Source organism: Phyllobates terribilis, unplaced genomic scaffold (assembly GCF_046119375.1).
Source record: "Phyllobates terribilis strain yellow unplaced genomic scaffold, ASM4611937v1 Scaffold_1__5_contigs__length_1240528914, whole genome shotgun sequence".
Taxonomy (NCBI): domain Eukaryota; kingdom Metazoa; phylum Chordata; class Amphibia; order Anura; family Dendrobatidae; genus Phyllobates; species Phyllobates terribilis.
The window spans coordinates 44,235,863-44,260,774 of NW_027362761.1; the positions used below are offsets into that span (position 1 = coordinate 44,235,863).

The 24,912-nt window shown below is 40.8% G+C and overlaps 1 protein-coding gene across 2 annotated transcripts in view; it reads right to left on the minus strand.

Annotated features, from left to right (window-relative positions):
- HOOK3 (hook microtubule tethering protein 3) overlaps positions 1 to 24,912 on the minus strand; it is an 83,070-nt gene that overhangs the window by 50,019 nt on the left and 8,139 nt on the right. For both annotated transcript variants that reach the window (XM_073661159.1, XM_073661152.1), the window contains exons 2-8: positions 14,896 to 14,981; positions 13,288 to 13,360; positions 8,274 to 8,324; positions 7,220 to 7,352; positions 5,483 to 5,550; positions 3,339 to 3,401; positions 2,452 to 2,535 (exon numbers count right to left, since the gene is read on the minus strand). In XM_073661159.1, the coding sequence (XP_073517260.1) occupies positions 2,452 to 2,535; positions 3,339 to 3,401; positions 5,483 to 5,550; positions 7,220 to 7,352; positions 8,274 to 8,324; positions 13,288 to 13,360; positions 14,896 to 14,981 (558 nt within the window). The remainder of the gene's footprint in view (positions 1 to 2,451; positions 2,536 to 3,338; positions 3,402 to 5,482; positions 5,551 to 7,219; positions 7,353 to 8,273; positions 8,325 to 13,287; positions 13,361 to 14,895; positions 14,982 to 24,912) is intronic.

Below are 24,912 nucleotides of genomic sequence, written 5' to 3' on the forward strand. Positions count from 1 at the left end.
TCTAAAGTATGTGTCTCAATTATATCACAATGGGCATTTCTGCTCGTTTCAACAGCTAAAGCATACGTTTAATTTGCGTAATTCTGACTTCTAGAAGTATTTGAGGCATGCTGCGAGGGCCCAGGAAAGTATATCTGATTTTTCTATTTCATCTAATGTCATACTAGATTATGTAATCCAAGCTAAAGCCATTATCTTCCTACTGTATAAATCCCTGTTATCGAATATTTTGGGAGAGCTCATAGCTCTGGTCGAGTCCAGTTGGGAGTGAGATGTGGGGAATATTTCTTCAGAGGCATGGGAAGATAGTCTAGAATCTCCAGGAAAAGTGCCTATTAAAGTTACTCAGAGGCAATCTCAGTTATTTCTCATACAAAGAGTCTAAAGAACCCCAAGGGTGCTACATAAAATGGGCCTCAAATTAGATGACAGCTGTCCAAGATGCAGGGGAGAAGGTGCAGACCTTGTCCAGATGTTCTGGTCGTGTTCTAAATGAAAGGGGTTGTGGACTAATGTTGGAAACCTGATCAAAGAGATCAAGCTCTCTGAATGTTAAAACTTGTGTTCTAAGTTTTGTACGGGATGTACGCCGATACAGCTGGCAATAGCTAAAATTCTGCACCAAGCTAGAAAGTGCATACAGTGCCAAAACAACAGAATTCCATTGGCGAAAAGGGTATACATTAAGAGAGGTGCAACTGCAAAATTCAATAAACAATGAGGATTCTGGATTAAATGTCCGGCTGTAGTGTCCAACACTCTAGCTAGTGATGGGATATTTAATGTACTACTCCTATGATAAGGTTCCTAAATATGGCTGGAGCTCCATTACAATACTATACCGTATTCTCTTACTATTGCTGACCGCTGCAGGAGTAGATATATTTTGCACTTCAGACAATGGGGTTGGGAAAATGAGGGGGGTGTGTTGGGGTAAAAGTGGGTATAAGGGTGAATGTAACTTCTTTCATTTATTATGCAGAGCATCGGCAGTTCATTGCTTGAAAGCAAATGATTATTATTTCTTTATATTATCATTCTTTCTCCCCGCTGCTATATTGACGGTAATGTTGTTTCTTTTTGTTCAATAAAATCTTTTGAATAAAAAAAAATTAAAAAAAAAAAAAAAAAAAAACTTCACATGGAGTCGAAGAGGCAGCAGTATTGGAGAATGGCCAGATTTAAACCAAAAGGAAATTTTAAAATGGTAAAAGTACGTTACGGTATATACATATAGCTGCGTAAATCTAAAATGTAAACATAAAACACAGTGTGAATTTAGCCTTACATGGTGTCTCAAACTTTGCTTCATTTTATTTCTGGATGCAAAGACAATATACAAAAGCATTAGATCTGGTACACTAAGCAATAAATACCCCTGAAAATACTTGCCATGAAATATTAATTCTGAAAAGGATTCTGATTAAGAATCGCTTTCATTGTAGTCATTGAAGTAGATGTGGACTATGGACTTTAAAAATACATGGAAGCTACCACCCAGGGGTAATGTGTTCCCCCAATTAATTTTCTTCATTGTTGACTTGAATTTTAGTTTTGCTTCTGGTTCATTATGATACTGTATGATAAGTCTGAGGTAGGCAGATATCCATCTCCTGTCTCACCAAAGGTTTCTGATACTCCTCTGTCTCCTTTGCTTTACACTGTAGTTATAAAGAGTAACAACCTTTTTTTTAAATTAAACTTACTGATCAGCCTTTGCAATTTATGAATTTTTGTAATATACTTCATTGCATTAATTAGTCTCCTACTCTAGCAAACACCAAGTGCAGCACTGTATTAAAAGCCTAGTTCAAGCTCCTTAAGAGTCTGCTTTCAAATGCTGCTCAGTAAGAATCAGTACTCTATTTCCAATCAGTAGGTGACTTTCCCTGTCTGAGCCCATCTGCTCCCTTCCTCTATGATCAGACAGGGGAATTCCTGTACATAGGACTTTTTTATTTTTTTAAATAGATTACAGATTCTAGCTGAGCAACAGTTCAAAGCAGATTCTTAGGGAGCTTGAACAAAGAAGTTAAAATAGCACTCAAGCATGGTGTTTCAGAGGGGGCAAAATAAGCTAATGAAATATAAATACAAAATTTCATAACCTTGCAAAAGCCAATCAGCAATAAAAAATAAACCAGTTACACTTTAAATGATTAATGGCCACTAAATACAACACTTGGTTCACACTGCCATCAGACGTGTCTGTCGGCAGGCTGAGCTCATTTGACAAAAACAAGAGTGCCAGGTGCAGTGCTATTGTCTCATCAAAATGATGAAAACCACAACAGATCCTGATGGACCCTTTTAGAAGTTAATGGGGTCTGACATTTAACAAACCAGGTTGATCATTGTGCTTCAGTTATGAATGGAAGTTACAATCCAAGTGTTAAAAGTCTCCGACACAAGTGTGCATCATGCTACCTGGGATGACACCCAGACACTAACCTGCATGTCAAGTTCATGACACCTCTGGGCAATTTCTTCTTTTGCTGCCAATGCTTCATTCAGTTCTTCTGTTGATTTCTTTAGCTATTTAGAAAGATTTTTGAAAAAAAAATTAGTTTTGGCTAATAGGTCTAGTTTAGCTGTAAAACTATACTCAAAGGAGTTTTTTTTAACCATAAGAAGTTAACCACAATAAAGGGAAATTGCTGGAATGGCATAATGCTAAAAAATGCCATCATTACTCTTTGGAGGCCCAATCAAAAGGACCCCCACCTAGCCCTCGAATGAAGGCATGAGAGCCCATTTGGATTTTTCCTGCTCAGAGAAGTTCTTTACAAGGTGGAAAAAATGGCAACCCAGTCCCAAATGAAGCAAAGGGGGCAATGCTGCATTAGTAAAGCAAGGTTGGATCAGGAGACTTGTGTAGATCCTCTGCAAAACATCTAGAATTTTATTTTATTTCACTTATTTTCTTATGCCCACATGTTCTAGTTCAAGTGGGGATTTTTAGTCAACGTGTGAAAAGCTTAAGTGTAAAATACCATGTCTTATAGGGAAACTGGAATAAATGTAATGATTTTATAAAGACTTGTCATGATACTCCAGTCTTAAAAAAAAGAAAAACCTCAGTGGCACGCATTTATTAAGAGAGAGGCACTTACCTCTTGAGAAAGCCGACGCATTTTGGGCTATCAATGCCCCACAAATTGAAGTTTCCACTATAGTTTACGCCAGTATGTATATTTGGTGACTTGCATTTGACTATGACCCATACTGCTAAGCTCTGCCCAATTTTTAAGAAATTGTTCAGCCAATGCAGAAATATTTAGCACATTTTTATATCAGAATCCCTGCATTCAAGGTTAGTTTAATCCCCCCAGTGTTACCTGTTTGTCAAGTTCGGCATAGGCATCTGTTCCAATAGAAACGGGGGTTTCCTTACTCATTAGCTGGAAAGAGACCACCATGTTAGAACAGACATGTCGGAGAATATTCAGACCAGATCATTTCTCAGCCCCACGCTTCGTTTAGAACGAAATAGCTCCATGAATAAACTGTGCAAATCAATGAATTACAGAATAGCAATCGCAGAATGTTAAAGCTCTATTAAAAAGGTGCTGAAGGAGTCAGGTAAAATAAAAGAATGTTAATGTGGAAATGTGCCAACATAAATACCTATGTCCGTAAGATCTCAGCAGGCGTGCAGGCCACTTAGAGTGGGTTTCCATGCTCAGTGCAACCTCTCTAGTAGCCTGCACAGATCCTGTCCTGCTGGACTTGACACAATCACATATTAAGACCATTGCCTGCTACAGGTAAAAGGTTTGGCTTCCCCTAATGGAATCACATGACTGCTATCTATCCCAGCAGCCAGCGCAGTGTTAATGAGCTCATGGCAACCAGGGCCATGCCCAGTGTTTAGAGGGCATTGCCTAGTTGTGAAGCAATTTTTTCCCCTACGTTTCCAATTCTAAAACATGCAGGTAATGGAGAAACAAATGGGTTAATTGTGCGCTGCCATGTGGGAAGGATGAAGGTGCCAAACCGAGTACAAGTGGCTTATTTAGTCAACCCGTTTCGAAGTATGCAAACTTCTTCTTCAAGACAACCACGACAGCCATTTCATCTTCTCGTGGGTCTGCAGCATTACCAGTGGTTGTGTGCACACAACCCGACCAGGTGCAAGACCATTGTGCAATACTTTTACCATTGTTACCCAGATAAGACACTATTTTGCGCTTTGAGTCTTTCCAGTCCTTCTTTTCTTTCTATTCTAAAACATGACAGTATTATAAACTAATGTAAAATAATATTACTGATGAAACTTGTGCGCAGGCGCTGGGAAGGCAGAGTGACTCACCGGCGGCTGCGCACAAGTTTCCTGCTCCACAAGGCTACACAGACGGCAGGAAGAAGAGCGCCTCCATGCAGGGTAAGTTGTGCGGGATCCGGTTGGGAACTGCACGTCACAGGGCACTGTGACCTGCAGGGGAGGGGGGGTATGGAAATTAAGTTAATAGGCGGGGATTTCTTCATGTACCCCGGACGAGAAGCTTGTCAAAACTAATTTAATAAAAAGCTATTTCAAAGCAAGCAAACCTGTAATATGGGACATACAGGTAAGTATAGATTCACATTTCTATAACCTGTATGCCCATAATAGAGGTCTGATAGGTCCCAGGGGGGTGACAGACTCCCTTTAAAAAAAAAAAGAATGGTATTTTTTTTTTTAATTCTTCATGCCTTCTCAAGTGTTTAAGATTTACATATTCCATTATTATACATTTGTTTCCTCCCCCTATCGCAGTTATTGTAAAAAACCCTTTAATAAAAATATCTTGATCACATTTTTAGCCATATGACATCACTATGAGATGGAAAGAACCTTTTAAAATGTAAGCAATTACCGTACTTTTCATATGTCTGATATAGGAGTTGGATAGCATTGAAACCAATGTGGCAAATATGCAGTGCCAGGTGGCATCTGGAAAGTTGTAAATACTTTAGACAGACAATGTGCTCGCGTAGCGCAAACAATGCGGGTTTTTTTGTACAGAAAATCTGCTGCATTTAATAGCTTAAGTCAAGGTGGATGTAATTTCATGACTAACACCGTTGAACTTTGGTTTGGTTTCTCCCTATAGGCTTCTGAAAAAATACAGTTGTGTTTTTAAGTGCAGAATTCCAGCATTTCTGCACTAAAATTAATGCATTAAAAATGCTGCTTCAAATCCACATTAACAAAAAAAAAAAAAACATTAAAAAAGGGGGTAAATGCATAAAAAGAAAATGCAGCAAAAATGCAATAATCAGAGCAGATTGCCACTTTGTATTTTGGAGCTGACACTTGCAAAAAGGCAGCTTTTTTATTTAATTTTTTTTTACAAGTGGGAATATGGCGTTAAGTACTCTGTAGCATAGAGTTAAAAGCCAATAGGTGAGTGCAGTACATGGCCAGGCATTGGTAAACTAGGTAGTGTTCTTTATTAAGAGCAAACAGGGCAGAAAACTATAACTGAAGATGGCATACCTCCTGGATGGCAGTCATCACCACATGCTGTACGGACTCCTCCATCATCATAATGGTTTGGATGTACTCTGCCAATAAAAGGTCACATACATTAATATACGTACAATGGCGGACATAAGTAACTACACTGAAATACAATCATCCCAATCACATTATATAAAATTCTAAAATAAAAAAAGAAAACTCACTACTTTCTGTTTTATGATAAAATGAGCCCCGATAAACAGCATCCAAACCTAAGCATCATATTAGAACTTTCTGACCTTTGGGTAACCATTCATGAAGTTGCACAAACTACAAGTCCTTCTAATAGTGTGATAAAAAACTTATCTGGTATCTGGTACCTATGTGATCAGACAGCAGGCAATAATTGACGAAGGAATGATAAATGTAAGCCTGCTTGTAATGGCAATGGGGTTTTAGCAGATTTCTTGTGGAATACCTTTTATAACGTGCCACAATTCCTCAATGTATGACTTAGGTTACCTTCACACACTATTTTTAGTGTTCTTTTTGACTTCTAAAAAAAAAAGTTTCAAGCATTTTTCACTGCACTTCTGGGCCATATCCCCCATATCATAAACGCTGCACTTTTTCAGTTGTGTTTCTGTGCAGAAAATGAGCAGAAAGAGCTGAAAAAAAAATGTATATAAAAATGACAACTGGATTTTTAAAGAGAGAAATGCCAGCGCATTTACACTGAAAAAATATTTTTTCTTTCTTTCTCAAAAGGGTCCAATTTGCAACTGAAAATGCATCTATAAAAACAAAGGCAAACTTTAGGATCACAACTATATTTCAAGAATGTGAAGTGTCAAAATAATACTAGAGACAATGATTTAGTTCAGCTTTAGTTTCTTTCATTGCATTCCCAGTGGCCCAGAAGTTTACATACTTACACATGGCTACTATTTGCTTTTAAATTGTCTAACGTTGCTCAAATGTTTCCCTCAAGGGTCTCACAATAGGTTGCTGGAATTTTGGTCCATTCCTCCTGACAGAACCGGTGTACCCAAGTCAGGATTGAAGGTCTCGTTGCTCACACATGCTATTAAGTTCTGCCCATACATTTTCTATGGTATTGAGGTCAGGGCTTCCTGATGACCACTCCATTACCTTGTTGCAGTGCAACAACCTCAGTGGTTAGCACTGAAGCCTTGCAGCGCTGGGGTCCTGGGTTCAAATCCCACCAAGGACAACATCTGCAAGGAGTTTGTATGTTCTCCCCATGTTTACGTGGGTTTCCTCAGGGTTCTCCGGTTTCCTCTCACATTCCAATCTATTGAATTTAGATTGTGAGCCCCAAAAGGGAACAGTAGCGAGAATGTCTGTAAAGCGCTGTGGAATTGATGGCGCTGTATAAGTGAAACATACTGACCTCTATGATGTTTTAATCTTTGAGGATCAAGAAGTGTTTTACAAGAATACACAGTGCTGTTCACCATTATTGGCACCCCTTCATTTTTTTCCTAGACTGTACAATATCTTCAGAAAATAAATGGAAATGTACCAAAGTTAGATCCTCAGGATTTTTTAATTAGTGGTCCAAAGTAATACAACACCACCACCACTGGAACGGAAGCGGCAAGGGAGGGGAGTATGATTTTTTTATTTTACCGGGGCCAAGCAGGAGGTATGAGAAGGAGTTGTCCAAGTAGTGGACAACTTCTTTAAGGGTATGTAAACTTATGACATCAACTGTATATTAAAAGGACAATAAAGACAAACATGGATTACCTTGCTTTTGTTCGCATTTTACAGCACAGCCTAAAATAAGCTGGAGCATTCTTCCTAGTTCAGAAGCGTCCGAGTGCTCTCCAACCAAACTAACATCTGGAAGCGTAAAATCATTTATCTGATGTCCCAAAACCTGAAAGGAGTAGAAAATATTAACAAGACCTAAAGCATGCACATGATTGAGCAACAATAAAGCTCAAGCTGTTGGGAGTTTCTATTTAATAATGCAACAACAAGTACAGATTCATAGAAAGTCTAAGGCTATGTGCCCGCGATCAGGCTATAGCGGCGCTTTGGACGCAGCGTATTTTCACTGCGTCCAAAGCGCTGCATTCGATAACACAGGTAAATCCACATGTGTTCATGTATCCAATACATTCTATTGGGGAAATTTCTGATTCAGAGACCAGCGTCTCCGCAACAGAAATTGACATGCTGCGACTCGTAAAGTAAAGACGCGCCGCGGGGGAGTTTACACTGCGTCAAATAGAAGCACAGTGGGCATGGTATTTCTATAAATCCCATCCACTGTGCTTCTAATGTAGAACGCAGCGGAGGTAAGCTGCATCCAAAACGCTGCTATTATGGGCACACAGCCTAATAATACAATATTGTGTTAGCTCTCCTAAAACTCTCAATAGGATTATTTAGCTGAAGGTGGACTTGGACGAAAAAGACAATTTTTACAGTACATAATCCTACTGGAGTGCTGCTTCTCTGCCTGAACCTATAAGTTTTCAAGGTTGAAACCTGGAGGACTACACCTGAAGCTGCAGTAGTGAACAGGTGTTACGTTGACTAATACACCAACATTGGTCCAGCAATTTTGAACGTACACCCAAAGGCAAGAAAAGGGACCATAATGCTCCCCAACATCCTAGTGGCGTAGCTATTCCACATTTGTGACCTGAAAACCAGCCTCAATGTCTAATGGACTCCAAAGGGAAAAGTGCAATATAAAAATAAATGACAAAAATTCATTTTGAGCAAAATAGATGTTATTCATCATAAATCTAAGCAATGTCATTATCTTCAGCATTCCAAATGTAATTACCTCATGATTGTAGTCCAAAATACCTTTCAAAATCTTCTTCAGATTACTGATCTAAAAAGAGAAAATGAGATCAGACATACAGGTACTGTAGGTCCAGAAATATTTAAATAGTGACAAAAGTTTTGGCATTTTAGCTGTTTACCAAAACATATTCAAGATGCAGTTATATAAATTTATATGGGTTTAAAGTGCAGACTCAGCTTTAATTTGAGGGTATTCACATCTTAATTGGAGTAAAGGTTTAGGAATTACATCTCTCCAATACATAGCGGTCTCTTTTTAAAAGGGATATACAACCTCCAAAAATTGTCAGCTAGCCAGTGGGCAAATATGAACTGAGCTTAAAGAAAATTTTGCAGTTAATGATCAGCGAGGTTTAGATGAAATGGAACTCACATTGTGTAACTATTGTGTGCTTAAAGTACAATCAAAGAACAATAGGTTATAAACATGATGGCCAAATTTTCCCCCCAAAAAAATATATTTATAAATGCGTTTATCATAATGAGCGACGTCGCCCCTTAGAAGAAGCCCTCGCGAAACGTGTGTCGGGCACTTAGGATAATACCTTATTTTGGTACTACTATGGGTTTAAGACAAACCACACATTCATCTTAATTTATCACAGATAAATTATAGCGGATTCCAGGTGTGGCATTTGCATCTCAAAGCTGTTGCTGTGAACCCACAACATGTAGTTAAAGGTGCTCTCAATGGAAGAAAAATAGACCATCATTAGGCTGAAAAAAAATGAATCCATCAGAGAGATAGCAGAAATGTATGATAGTGTGCGACAGTGTATAGAGCGAGGCTGCGCCCACTAGACAGGTTCTTGCCGGGAGTATGTATAAATTCATATATACCTTCTGGTCCCGGCTTAAAAATCATTGCAGCGCACAGTGCGTGCGCTGGTGGGGGGGGGGGGATTCATAAGTGTACAGAGTGACTGCAGACTTATCATTTTAGGCAGGACAATCCCTTAAAGGCATTAAAAACCTAATTTCAGGAAGTTTATTAACCCTTTAAGTGGAAGGAAAATTATTTTTTTGTACTAGAATGTTGTCTTAGCCCCAAATTTTTATTATATCACAAGGATAACATGGAGAGCCCCCGCACTTTGTTGCACAATTTCATCTGAATAGGCCAATACTACATATGTGACCAGAAACTAGGCACATAGCACTCCTTCCTTTCTGAGACATGCAATTTGTCAAGTCCAGCCATAATTGTACTCCAAAAGACAGAAAAAGCCATGGCACACTTCATGAGCCTATGATGTGCCAAAACAGCAGAAACCCCCAAGTGACTCCGATTTTGGAAACTACACTGATCAAGGAATTCATCTACGGTGATTACCGTATGTGCATTCTGATTTCACGGCTGCTTCACAAAATTTTATACTATTAGGCCGTGAAAATAAAAAAAAATTGGATATTTTTCCACTAAAATGTTGCTTTAGCCTCAAATTTTTTATTTTCACAGGGGGTAATATGAGGGAAAAAAAACGTTAAGCCCATTTTCACCTGAGTACAACTTTCTTCATACATGGGCAGATGTTACTGTTTGGACACTTGGAGTACCATATTGGAGTGCAGATTTTGCTGGAATGGTTTGCAGGTGCCACATCACAATGGCAGAGCTACTGAGGTTTCAGAACAGCAGAAACCCCCCACCCTATGTTCTAAGCTAAACCCCCTCAATGAATTCATCTAGAGGTATAGTGAGTCATGATAACAACAAGTTTTTTCACAGAATTTTATACCATTAAGGAGGTAAAGAAAACAAAATTTACATTTTTTCCTCGTAAAATGTTGTTTGAGCCACATATTTGTTTCATTTTTACTAGGGGGAATAGGTGAAAATGGCCACATAGTTTGTAACGCAATTTCTCCCAAACGTGACAATGCCTCATATGTGGTCGTTAAGTACTGTTTGGCCACACGGCGAGGCCTGAAAGGAAGGAGCGCTATTAGACTTTGAGTGCAGATTTTCCTAGAATAGTTAGAGGGCACCATTTGTACAGCCACTCAAATGACCCCATTTTGGAAATTGCACCCCCTACTCAGTAGTGACTATTTTGACTTCACAGTTACTTTCCAGCGTTGGTGTTGCAGAGTGAAAATTGCAAAAATGCCAGCTTAGTGCCCAATAAATTGTGCCCAGCTTGCGCCCCATAAATTTCAAAGTGGGCTCTCACATGTACAGTAATGCCATACATGTGGACACTAACTGCAGTTTAGGCACACCAAGAGGCTTAGCACAGATGGGGCATTTGGATTAGTGAGTGCAGATTTAGCTTGAGGGTTTTTTTGGGAGGAGGGAAGCCATGTCACTTTTCCAGACCCTTTTGTTCTGCCAGTAACGTGGAAACCCCCTATATTTCCATTAACAGACCTGAGTGTGGGCTGGTTTCTCACGTAAAGTTGACATTTTTACTGGTATCATTTTGGGGTACAAAATATTTTTGATGATTTTTAAGGCTCGGTTCACATTTATGCGGAGCACGTACATTGAGGTTTCCGTCTAAAGCTCCGATATACGTGACTCAGACAGAACCGTTCACTATAATGAGTCAGATGGAGTCACTTTGAATTGTGTACGGACTCTTGATCAACAGTGTCCGTTGTTTCAGAGGTGTACAAAAGCATGGTCGACTGCGCTTTGTAGAGCCTGAAAAAGATGGTACCCCGCAAGGAAGGAGACAAGATTGAATCTAAAGTGGCTCTATCTGCCTCATTATAGTGAATGGCTCCATCAGGGGTGTGCTTGTGCATACGACATCTTTTAGATGCCAACGTACCAGTGTTTTTCCTGAAGCTTTTTTTATCTTTTCTACAACTGTTTGTGGAGGATCTCGTCTGAAGAATGGTCCAGTTACTTATTTTAACAGGACAATACCAGATAAGTATGAAAAATTTTTTTTGACATAAAAATGCATTTTAATTGGCGAAACATTTTTTATGAGGTTTATGTTCTTTATTTTGAGGTTTGTTTTTTTATATATATTTTTACAATTGTTGTGTTACACGTACTGGAGATTTATTAGACCCTGCTTATGGCAAGGCGTAACAGATCACTAATGACCTCAGCATGTAGACAGTTAAACAGCCAGGGACAGTGCTGGCAGTGATCTTGCTGGTCACAGCTCCTGTGCCTGCACAATCACCTGGACATACTGATCCGTCCATTTGTGGGAAGACCTAGGAAGATTGGACGTATATTTGGTCCCATGTCAGGAAGAGGCTAATCAGTCACTTGTAGCAGTGCAAAAAAAAAAAAACTATAGAAAAATGTGACGGGTGTGTCAGAAGGGACAGACAGTCGCCCTGCAGTTGGTTGCAGATCTCTACGTTTGGCATTACAGACATCTTCTTAGAGGCTGTCTCTAGGACCCAGCGGCTACCTTCCTCAGGCTAATTAACACCCTTGCCTGAGTGTATAAATATCTGCTGTCTGCTGGAGGAAGGTGCCAGCGATACTCACATTACCCTTTGTGAAGGCTCGGAGCAAGCGCATTACTTCATCCTCTCTGGAGTGATGAGGACGGGTGTTAAACCCTCTGAAGTTGACTAAAAGCCAAGCTACCTTCCTTGTTTGTTTCCCCTTGTTGTCTTTAGTTGTCAGTGGGGATCGACTAGCACTCATCCCCCTCCCTTCCCTAGCCAGGGCCCAACGCAAGGGAAAGAAAGGGTGAAGTTCGCGTCCGGCGATTGGTGAAGAGCCAATACAGAGATGTTAGGGGAGACAGGGTGATAGCAGATCAGCTTAGGAGGTCTCCACTTCCCCCTTTCCCTAGAGTCTGGGCTACCTTTCCTTCTTCCCTTTGTGTTGCACTAAGTCTTACCCACACCTTGTGTGAGAAAAAAGGAGTAATAAATTTTACAACTGCATAGATATCACAGAAAAATCTGTGCAGCCAAGATCCTATGTTGTAAACTCTGTAGAGATTGATGGGAACAATAATTGTGCATTCCGCGCTATTTTTACATTAACATGACGGATCCCTCGTCAAACGTCAAGGGACTCAAATTATAAGCTAATGGTTTGTCTAGATCACTGCAGGTGTTGATGAGACAATTGATCCATCACAGCATTGAGTTCTCTGCGATTCAGATGTGAACAGTGCCCTAGTGACAGATTATTCTTCAAAGTATCTGTTAATCTCCGTCCAGTCACAACGTCCAACTGACGTAACAGCACAACACCTGTTGTGATTTCAAAGTAAAGCTTCTGCTAAACCTCAAGCAGCCAAAATTATTGCTCGGCTTGGTGAAGGTCACTCAGTAGGTCAGACTCGCTTGCTTTTATGGAACATCCAGCCACTACAGGACAGGATAAACTGTATATACACATACATACACAATAAAATTGGATATATTGGTACAGAAATCAGGTAATTCAGCCTGGGCCAAAAATAGTCCCATGCAAGAACATCATCGAAAAAGCTTACCTGATAGTCTAGCACTTGTCCACTGTTTGGGTCAATGTAGGATAATTCTCATCAAAATTAGAATTACCTTGTTCAGAATTATTGGCCCGTGTAAACATTTGATTCCGGTGATCGCCCAATGGGTGACTGAATAGTTTATGGCGGCATAAAAAATATTATCATCATCATTGCATCTCACCGTGTAAAACAGGGGATGTGCTACAGACAAGATGCTGTATGGGGACACAATGATCATACTAATGGACATTCTGTGCCCATCAGTACTTGGCCTGTGTTAACAATCCGGTAAAAGACCACCCAAAAAAATCAATAAGGTTTATTGAAAAGGCTGTTATTTCTCCATTTCAGACCACAGAAATCGACTTTTTGTAAAGTCCTCTTAAATATTGGCACGGAGTTATTGTACAATTTAATATAGTAGAGCCTGGCAGCAGACAAATGGGGAGAATAAGACTAACTTTCAAGATGTTCATTGTGTGAATACCGTGCCAAAGATCAGTGTAATGTGGGGAAAAGGTAGCACAAACACATACAAATAGTGGAAACAAACCCAGAGAACTGTACCTTCAGCCTCCAATTGTCTCCCACATCAGTTTTTATCCTGTTTAACCAGTTGTCATCGAAGTATGTAGGTTCGCTGGAAAAAGACAAAACAAATTGCAAAAAGTTCTACTAAAGGATGGGAACATAAAAGTGGCATCTCTATAGCGACAACAGATTATTAAAATAAAAGATGCCACAACAATGGCGGATTAAATTACAGTACTTACAAATTATTTATCAGAAAAAAATAAAATCATGTATGATAAAAGCATAGGTTGCACTACAGTATTTCATATTCTTACCATAGAGCAATGGTTATATATGGTTAATGGCCTAAAAATAGACAATGTTAGCATCACAGTCAACCATACCTACAGGCAACCTAAATAAACTGAAATATAACTGCCTGACCCTTATCTTCCTGGGGAAAAGACAGGAGAACCCACCATACAAATTAGATGGTTGTTCGATCCTACTAAAATTATCTGGTTTGGTAGATATACACTAAATGTGTATAGACAGCTTAAAGATCTTTTGTTGATCCCTCAGATCTCAAATCAAGATCCCGGCCTACATTATCGTGTCTCCTCCATAGTTATCATTGGCTTCCTGTTTCTGGCGTCCTATGGCAAATTGTGATGCAGTTGACAGTTGCCATTAGTAGCCTCCTCCATTGTCACTGTGAGCTCAGGCTTCAGCTGTCAACCAGTAGATAACAGCATGAGATTTCTAGATTTCTACCCTATTTTACGCAAGAGAATCTGAGGCCTACATTAAAGGGAATCTGTCAGCAGGTTTTTGGTATGTTATCTGAGAGCATGATGGGGGGGAGAGACAGAGACCCTGAAAACAGTGATGTGTCACTTACTGGGCCGTTTGTTGTAGTTTCAATGCAATCATTGTTTTATCAGCAGGAGATTATCACTGTCGGAGTAGAGTAAGGAAAAACCTACTGACCAATTCACTAACTACAGACATGAAGTTTTAAGGAAATCCTGTTTTTACCTTGGCAGGTTTTAAGAAACATGCCTGAATTTGGTATACGTTTTCTTGGCATGCAACATGACGCATCCTACAAGGAGCACTCCTACTGGCTTCCTTTCCATGAGTGTAATCGTAGTAAGCAGGGATGAGCGGACCCATGGAAGTTAGGGTTCTGATACCCGACTGAACTTTAATCTATAGTTCGGTTACCAGAACTGTACCCGAACTTGAACTGAAACCCCATTAAAATCAATGGGGACCCGATCTGTGTAGCTGGAAAAATCTCTCTCTCTCCTCTCGGAACTCCGAACACTGAAACTGACTTCCAGGAGAAGTCAGTGTTTGGAGTTCAGCACCGGACAGGTATAAACCCCGAACTTTAAAGTTCGGGTTCACTCATCTCTAGAAGCAAGGCAAACCAAAGCATCAAATCTATGAAAAGGTCTCCTGAAACATTCCAAATCTCTACCTTTAAAGGCACTCATACACATGAAAGCAAAGTCTTCCAAACCCACCAACCCCACCAACTACTGTAAAGGGTTCACTCGACAGATGATGTTGGGGTAAAGAAAAATAACAAACAGTCAGGGAATACAGGTGTAAACTAGCCTTACATTCGAATTATATACTAATGTGTCAACTTACATTTTCTGAAGGACCATAGCCATTGCAACCCCACTGGTAAGGTCTTCTACGGTCTTACATGGTGCATCTACATGAAATGTCTGTATCTGAAAAACATAAAAATGGACAGCTCATGAAAGGCTCAAAGGATAGGTCGAGTTAAGAATATTATATAATATATACAGTACAGACCAAAAGTTTGGACACACCTTCTCATTTAAAGATTTTTCTGCATTGTTTCACACTTTTTTGTTAAGTATATAATTCCACATGTGTTAATTCATAGTTTTGATGCCTTCAGTGTGAATGTACAATTTTCATAGTCATGAAAATACAGAAAAATCTTTAAATGAGAAGGTGTGTCCAAACTTTTGGTCTGTACTGTACATATATACATCACAAAAAGAAACCCAAATTTCAGTGGATAAAATGCTAAAGAATGAAACTTGTTTTACATATCACATAAACAGAAGTGCTCAATAACAAGAAAGGTCACAAGCTTTGTATGGGATCATCACAACAAAAAACCTAGGTGTGATATGATGCGATTTTAGTGTTATAGGTGCTTATGTAGGCCAAACCTTAGAAGAATTAATAGCCAAGCTAACACTCACCATAACTTTTCCCCATACACCTTTGCTCAACAACACAACGGTAGAGCTATGTGCAGAGTTTTGGCCATGAACTTGTTAGACTAGGTTCACATTGTGTTTGAGATCTAATGTCAGAACGACAGTGTATAACATTCAGTCTAATGTATGAACCTGTATGTGTGCTGTCAGCGGGTTTCACCAAAGAAAGTATATAATATGTAAGTATATAATAGCAGATGCCTTGTGAAATTCCCAAAATATATCCATAAAGTAATAAAGAAAAAAAACTTCCCTTCCTCCTAAGAAATTGTATATAGGCACCAGTGACTCAAGCATGAATATGTTACTGTCATGCAAAATGTAGGTTACCAAAATACTTTTTTACTTGGATCAGTATTGATGGGAGAATTAAGAGGAATCCTTTTTTACGTAATGATTAAACAAGAGCATGACAAAAGAGGAAATGTGGCATATTTTTCCTGGTTCTGACCATTTTCCGATAACTACATGTAGAATTAAATATGACCTTATGTGCACTCCCCCCTCCTTCCAAAAAAAACTGGGCACACTAAAAAGTATAAAGGGGGAAAAAAATATCCCATTTATAATGGGAAGTTTTGCAGGGCATTAAAGGGGTTTTCCCATGAACAAAGTACATTTTAATTAATAGATCTTGGAATAAGTAGTTCCACAATTGGATGTTAAATAAAATGTGCTGAGATAATGTTATAAATGTGCCCCTGCTGTGTACTGTGTAATGGATGTGTAACATGGTCTGATCATACCACAGCTCCTGGGCAGAGGAGGAAGCAAAAGACTATACAGATATTAGAATCAGCTGTGATCCCCTGCTGTAAGAGGTAAAACATTTGCTGCTTATTTTTACCTCACAGAAAGCAGCAGCTGAGATCCCCGTGCTGTAATGTCTGTATACTCTGCTTCCTCCTCACAGGAACATTTCTTTTTTAACACATAATAAGTTCCACAATTGTATTATTCTAAGATCTTAATTAAAATGTAATTTGTTCATGGGAAAATCCATTTAAAAAGGACAAAACATCGTCAGTTTTGAAAATGTCAATATCTAAACTAGCGCAGTTCACCAGCAAACAAGCACACGCTTCCTTCAGGTGTGCAGATATAATTTTGGAAAATAATTTCAGAAAGGCATAGAATGTAAAAATACTACCGTGTGGTAGATCTGCTCACTCGGCTGCTCAAAGAGCTAGAAACAGGAGCACTTTCCATTTAAGTCCTCCACTGGTTTAGTAAAAATGTGCGGCATAAACCAGTTCAAAATGTGCTCAGGGAAAAACACAAGGTTCAGCTCTCTTTAAAATGAGCCCAGCTCTGTATCTCTCATCTCCAGGCACACTGAACAATGAATGAGTCCAAAGGCTCCACATATACCTTCTGGACCACACCCTGGGAAGGAGACATGGTGGACAGCCTCCCATACACTCTTCAGCTGCCCACAAAAACCTAGCCCTTAATATGGCAGATTACCCCCCCCCTCAGCACTTCGTATGCTGGAGCATTTATCCAGGTTTATATCACTGAGGCTAACATCCTGAGTGTCACATATCTCACCTCCAGTATTTTACCAGTGACCTTCTCACACAGAGTACAGCAATAATGAAGAAATATCCTTACTTAAACGAGTGCAAGAAAATATAATACAACTCCCAGTGAATAGCTTCCCCAGAAGAGTACATCTCGTCCATAACTGTGCAGCTGAACTCTTTTCCCAGCTGCATGGGAAGGACGTCACCTCCTTGTAATCTGACAACTCCTGAATATCTGGGACGGTCATCAGCTGGTTGGGAGCCAGCACACTGCATGCCTTGCTGAGATTAACATCGGCTACTTTACACAGGCCTTGAACTTTAGGGCTTGATGGTAAACTGCAGAGGTGACAGAGTGAGGCTATCTGAATACATGCACAGGACTAGATTTTCACTTGTATTACCAGGATTCTACCGAGATAATCAAAGCAACATTCACATAACCCACACTATGCGGAGCCCCAAACCCACTGCCTAGAAGGGGACTGGACGTTAAGGTCTTCCTCTACACGTGACATATGTTCTATGGGTACACACACACACACACACACACACACACACACACAACAGTGGGACTTTGATTTTGAATGGCATCTAAAACACATATATAATTGGTCAGGTGTTGAAACGCGTTTATCTTACATGAATTACCTTTAAAAACTGCACGGCCAAGTACTGCAGCCCAAAACCACGGCAGATTACGGTTAAACGACATGCAGATTTAATGTGTCTATAATACTTAGTAAACTGAGAAGCAATATTCCCAATCAAGTAAGTTAGGGGAACCCATCATGTAGAAAATCGCATCTAATGTGCATACAGAATGATATACAGCAGGAGGAGCTGAGCACATCAATAGACAATTTTTTGGGAAAAGTTTCAATAAAACTTGCATTTTATTCATTAAAAGCCCCCGTACTTGTATGCATACAGTGGTGTGAAAAAGTGTTTGCCCCGTTCCTGATGTCTTATTTTTCTGCATGTTTGTCGCACTTAAAATGTTTCAGATCACAAAACAAAATTAAATATTAGACAAATATAACAAGCAAACACAAAATTCAGTTTTTAAATGAAGATCTTTATTGTTAAGGGAAAAAGAAATCCAAACCTACAGGGCCCTGTGTGAAAAAATGATTGCCGCCCCCCCCCTGCATCCCTTAAAACATAATTTAGCTGTGGTTTATCAAATATTTGGGAAGCAGAGTTCAATTTCCCTATCCACACACAGGCCTGATTACTGCCACACCTGTTCTCAATCAACAAATCACTTAAAAGCGTACCTGTCAGCAGGATTGTGCTCCGTAAACTACTTACACCGTCAGGTGGGTGACATTACACTGATTAAAATGATACCTGGGTTAACGAAATCTGTCCTGTGGTTCTTTTTTAATCTTTAATTGCAGTTTTGAGATAATTAGATTTTGGTGCTTCGGGCGGCCTGTGAGGGGCGCTCTGCTTACATATTTATCTGTATGCGCTTTAGACAGCTCACTGATCCTTCAGTGACCTGCCTCCTATTTTCCATAATGCATATACTATGTGGGGTTAGGAAAAAAAAAAAATTTACATCCAGCAAAATGGCGCTGGCGATAGCTGCTACTGCTCATGTGTCTGTGCCATTTTTTTGCTGGAGCTAAAAAAAAAATGTTTTTTTTTACTACAATAAAATGGCGATTGCGCATGTGCAGGGGCATATAACGCCTGCCGATAGATGCTACTGTGCATGATGTGCTGCGGCCTTTCACACAGGGCCCTGTAGGTTTGGATTTCTTTTTCCCTTAATAATAAAGACCTTCATTTAAAAACTGCTTTTGTGTTTACTTGTGTTATCTTTGTCTTATATTAACATTTGTTTTGTGATCTGAAACATTTAAGTCTGACAGACAAGCAAAAGAATAAGAAATCAGGAAGGGGGAACACTTTTTCACACCACTGTATGAGTCCAGCGGCCAGTCCTATTCAGTGATTGACGGTCTCCCCCTGTATGACTTTACATGTAGAGCTAGCTGTCAATCACTAGTAGGACCGCCTACTGGAATCATGTATTCAAATGTAGCGCCCCGAGGGTTCAGCCACAACAGGGGTATTGCACCTCAACCAGAGGTGTGGTATTCCACTCCCGGGTAAGGATGAAGTATGGACCAGGGCTCAGTTAGCTGCATGCATCACACACACCCCATTTCCGGGGGACAGCTCAACGGTGCTCCCATTTATATAGTAATGCAGGCACGACAGACCATATCCCTGGCTGGAGTGGGGAGGGGGGGGGGAAACCCAGTGATGTAGGAGCAGAAGGGGAAGGTTTCTGAGCATAGGTAGGAGCCCATTGGTTGCTGGTCACCTGAGCTCACACTCTAGGGGAGGTATAAAAGGTGGGCACCATCTTAGGACAGGAGTCTAGTCAGTGAGAGGAGAAGACAGGGAGCGGAGGCTCTGTAGGAGCCCTGCTCAAAGGCGGGTCTAGGGTGAAGGCCGGAGCCAGGAGAAAGGAACAGAAACAGAAAGGAACGGAAAAAGAGGAGAAGTACCCAAAGTGTAGAAGGGCTCAGAAACAAGAAGGCAGAAGGGACCCTAAGGACCCAGGAAATTACAGGTGACGGGTCAGGCAAGAAAAGGGTACCGGATCCCAAGTTGGTGGAGGCAAATAATCCTCAGCCAAGAACCGGAGGTCGTGATCATCACTTGGTGCGACCCCCTGCTAAACCTTGCTAGGAAGGCACCATATAGGATAGCGGGAAACGGGGCCCACGTTTACCCGCATAGATCCGCGGCAGCTGGACAAAAGTTTGGTCACTGGTGGGGCACGAGCCAGAGGAAGGATAGAAGGGGTCCTGTGCCATACTCCTGAATTGCCTGGGGGTTGACCGAGCCCCTCGCCTGGTGGACACAGCACGGCTTGGGCAGTTACTACCGGTACCGAAGTGGCTTGGAGTATACGAACTGTGAGTAAAAGACCCTGGACTGCAACACGTTGTCTTTGTGCTTCTTACTTCGCCAGCACTAACGGTACTGGGACTCCCTGCACCATCACCCCCTCCATCTACTACATTGCCCTGAGGCTACACTCTTCCCTTGGGGAGTTATACTAACTCAGCTGCACATACCATCAGCCTCAGGGGACTGCCTTGCAGCGGTGGTTCATGATAGCCGCAATTCGCGGGTGGCGTAGTCGGACATTACCTAAAACATATAAAAGGCTGCCACTGGTCTGACCACCCTGAGCCATGGGAATGGGTCGCCACTACTACTCCCAGCATTGCCCTGAAGTCCGGTCTCGAGTGCCCCACGGCCCAGGGGGCGAGTCACAAACACCAGGGATTTCAATGAATAAATTACAAGTTTTACCATACCTATATCTATACCATGATGTACACAGATCGGACTGCAGGTACAATGTGACCGGTCATCCAAGTAAGAATATTGCATAGCCGTTTTCTATAGCCTCTTCCCAGGCCCATCAGGGGGACCATTTACCTGTGCAAATGCCTTCATTTAGAGGCAGGAACCTCAATAAACCTCATTCATAGCTGTGAAAAACAGTAGGCATTTCAGAAACATATACTCGCTCTCCTGAATCGCTCTTAATTCAGGTAAGAGGTATTCGTAAGGAATTGTACTATGGAATTCTCCTATAGACATTTCCTTTTTGACGATTACTCAGAACAAGCAAAGAAGAGCATTATCCAAACCTTACAGCAGGACCACAGGCTCTGGCACCACTGGCCACTGGGGGTAGGAGGGGACACATGTAGACGTTTTTGGTAACAGAACAATGAAACCTTATCCTTAATAAGACAAAAAAACATCTGCTGAAAGCCGATTAAGCTGGCCACACACATTAAGATGACAACCTCCCCAAGCAGCTTCCATACTTCTCTGGTTGTGTTATTGTCTCCAAGATATCCTATCGGCCTGATTTCCCCCTATTGCCTTACTATATGAGGGTTTCACACACATTGAAAAGGGGTTTTACCACAAACAAAGTTCATTTTAGTCAATAGATCTTGGAATAATAATAATTTCCACAATTGGATGTGTTTAAATAAAATGTTCCTGTGCTGAGATAATCTTATAAATGTGCCCCTGCTGTGTACTGTGTAATGGCTGTGTCTGACCGTGCAGGAACATGGTCTGATCATACCACATCTCCTGGGCAGGGGAGGAAGCAAAAGAGTATACAGACATTACAGCACGGGATCACAAATAATTCTTTGACGTAAAACTTTTTGTAAAAACAGGCAGTGAAATGTTTTACCTCTTAGAATCCTCTGTGATCCCCTGCTGTAATGTCTGTATAGTCTTTTGCTTCCTCCCCTGCTCAGGAGATGTGGTATGATCAGATCATGTTCCTGCACGGTCAGACACAGCCATTACACAGTACACAGCAGGGGCACATTTATAAGATTATCTCAGCACAGGAACATTTTATTTAAACACATCCAATTGTGGAATTTATTATTATTCCAAGATCTATTGATTAAAATCAACTTTAAAATTAAACTTTGTGGGAAACCCCCTTTAATGCAACTTTCCTACTGTGATCAACTTTATTTTACGATTAGGCAACTTTATCTTTTCCTCTCAGAAATGTCAGCCAATAATTTAGGCTTGTAGCATTAAACAAAGAATAAAAGGCTTGGCTTCCTGTGAAATAGTTCGGGTAAACCACTACAACAGCATGACAACACGAGAACTTTTCCTGCGACATTACAAGGAAAAACAAACAGCGTATTCAAGGAGGGGCAGTTTCATTTCACCCTTCTGTATATGGACTGGAAATCAAATGGGAACACAGAATTTAGCACATAGCCCATGACTTGCAAGCTGATTTTAGTATATATGCAGATTTTGTCGGATCTGCAGTAGCGGTGTTGTGTTTGAAAGTAGTACTCCCTTTAAACTTTTATTCTGTAAATCTGTGTATGTGTCTGTAGTATAGTGCGATAGCAGTCATACACTGACAGTCTTCCCTGGATTCCAGTGCCACTATGTATGTGTGTCTGTAGTGTAGTGCGATAGCAGTCATACACTGACAGTCTTCCCTGGATTCCAGTGCCACTATGTATGTGTGTCTGTAGTATAGTGCGATAGCAGTCATACACTGACAGTCTACCCTGGATTCCAGTGCCACTATGTATGTGTGTCTGTAGTGTAGTGCGATAGCAGTCATACACTGACAGTCTACCCAGGATTCCAGTGCCACTATGTATGTGTGTCTGTAGTGTAGTGCGATAGCAGTCATACACTGACAGTCTACCCAGGATTCCAGTGCCACTATGTATGTGTGTCTGTAGTGTAGTGCGATAGCAGTCATACACTGACAGTCTACCCAGGATTCCAGTGCCACTATGTATGTGTGTCTGTAGTATAGTGTGATAGCAGTCATACACTGACAGTCTACCCTGGATTCCAGTGCCACTATGTATGTGTGTCTGTAGTATAGTGTGATAGCAGTCATACACTGACAGTCTACCCAGGATTCCAGTGCCACTATGTATGTGTGTCTGTAGTATAGTGTGATAGCAGTCATACACTGACAGTCTACCCTGGATTCCAGTGCCACTATGTATGTGTGTCTGTAGTGTAGTGTGATAGCAGTCATACACTGACAGTCTACCCAGGATTCCAGTGCCACTATGTATGTGTGTCTGTAGTATAGTGTGATAGCAGTCATACATTGACAGTCTACCCAGGATTCCAGTGCCACTATGTATGTGTGTCTGTAGTGTAGTGTGATAGCAGTCACACATTGACAGTCTACCCTGGATTCCAGTGCCACTATGTATGTGTGTCTGTAGTGTAGTGTGATAGCAGTCATACACTTGACAGTCTTCCCTGGATTCCAGTGCCACTCTGGTCCTCTCCTGAGTCACGTGACTTCTATTCCAACCAGCCAGATCACACAGGGGTTTATGAGTGAGTCGGACGTCAATATTAAAATAAACATCTATGGAAAAAGCTACCTCTGGCTCAAAAATAAACTCCAGTGTGATCATGCAAGAAATAGATGTCTGGTGACCCAGAAGAGGACTGTAGTGGTGCTGGAAACTGAGAAAAGCAGCAATCCACAAATATATTAGTGCACCTAACCTACACTACATATACACAGCTTCTGCCAATAAAGTTTCCTGGGAATGCTTCTTTAAGAAATCTCATGCACGCAGATCTGTAGCATGTCAGTTTATGCTGTGAATTTCTAAGTGTGTATCACTCTGTGCAAAGCAAAGACTTAAATGGCTTGTTCCAAGATTGGAGGTTATCCCCTATTTCAATGGGCGGACCGTCACCAATCAAGGTTATTCCCTATTCGTAGGATTAGGTATAACTTCCAATATTGGCCCAAACACTTTAAATGTGCTGCTTGCCTACATTAATTTTCCCAGCAATATCTGGATCTATATTTTCTGCTGTGGAATTACAGATGAAGGAGGTCCCTTGTAAATGTACCCTTTTAATGGCAAACAAAGAATTGGACATTTTACTACTGTGTAAGGAGATATTTTTTTATGGCAAATAACCTATTCTTAAAAAGAAAAAAAAACCTAGGGCCATATCACAGATCAATAATTCAATGTCCAGCGTCTGGAAAACAAGTGTAGCAGCCTAAAGGCCCCCCAAAGACAATGGATTAATCTTGGCTGAACCCGCCAATAGCAATTAATTCGGCCAACGTTCTAATGTGTTTGGGAGCCTCCCAACTGTCCCCAATAGATGTCAGGTGACAGAAGGATCCAGCATGTCTTATTTTGGACTGCCAATACTTTAGTTTCTTAAGAAATAAGCCGCTGGCAGAGATTTCTGGCAGCGGTTTCTCATAGAGAACAAAGAAGAGTTTGACCATTCGAGAAATCCTGTGTATGGGTCAGAAGAGATGGCTGCTGGCTAACAATCAGCCGACCCATCGGTCAGTTGACAACCATCTAGTGTATAGAGGGGTCTTAAAGGGAATCTGTCACCAAGTTTTCTCCACCTAATCTAAGAGCAGCATGATGTAGAAACAGAGACCCCAATTCCAGCGATTTGTCATTTATTGGGCTGCTGGCTGTAGTTTTTACAAAATCACAGTTCTATCAGCAGGAGATTATCAACCGAGAACAAGTAAAACTACTGCTATGTAGTCCACCATAGTCTGAAGACCTGAAAAATGGGATTTGAACGTTTGCATTGAAAGACCCATTGGCTATAATGATGCTATGTGAGTTATGCCGGACCTCATTTTCGGCAGTACCCAGTTATTTCAGGGAAGCACCAAAACGTAGTCAGTTACATTTTAGTGCGCCCACCTGAGCTAGGTGAATACCGCTGAAAACGATGCCCGACATAGCACATAGTGAATCCTTCTGATTATTAAACCCAATGACCAGTGAGAAAACGCAGATAAATTTCTCAGTCCTTTTTTTTTTCTCCTGGAGTGGATTGATGACGTAGCATGGAGCATATTGCACAAGGGCGGCCCTTTTAAAACCAGGGATAGGAATCTACAGCTGTAACTTCCAAAAGGATGGAACTGCATACTTACTGATCAGAGCAAGTGCTCTAGGGCTTCTTCCAAGTAGATTTCAGGAGCTTTTCCAAAAATCTTTTCTAATTTTGTATCCTGGGAAACCCAATTGCTCCAGCCTGACTCTCAGCACAATGAGATGTCGTGCCCTATTTGACACAAACACTAATAGGAAAAGCTATAGATTATAGAGAACCTGCTTCCTCTACAGCATTTGTAAAGTGCCAGATCTATTATTCATAGCAGTCAAGTGACAGGTCACACAGCCGCCATACAGAAATCTACCTATGCACATGTTTGCTGCCTCTGAATGCAATCAAGAATGTTCTCATACACGACAGCAAACAAATACCTGGAGCACAAAAAAGATTAGAGAGTT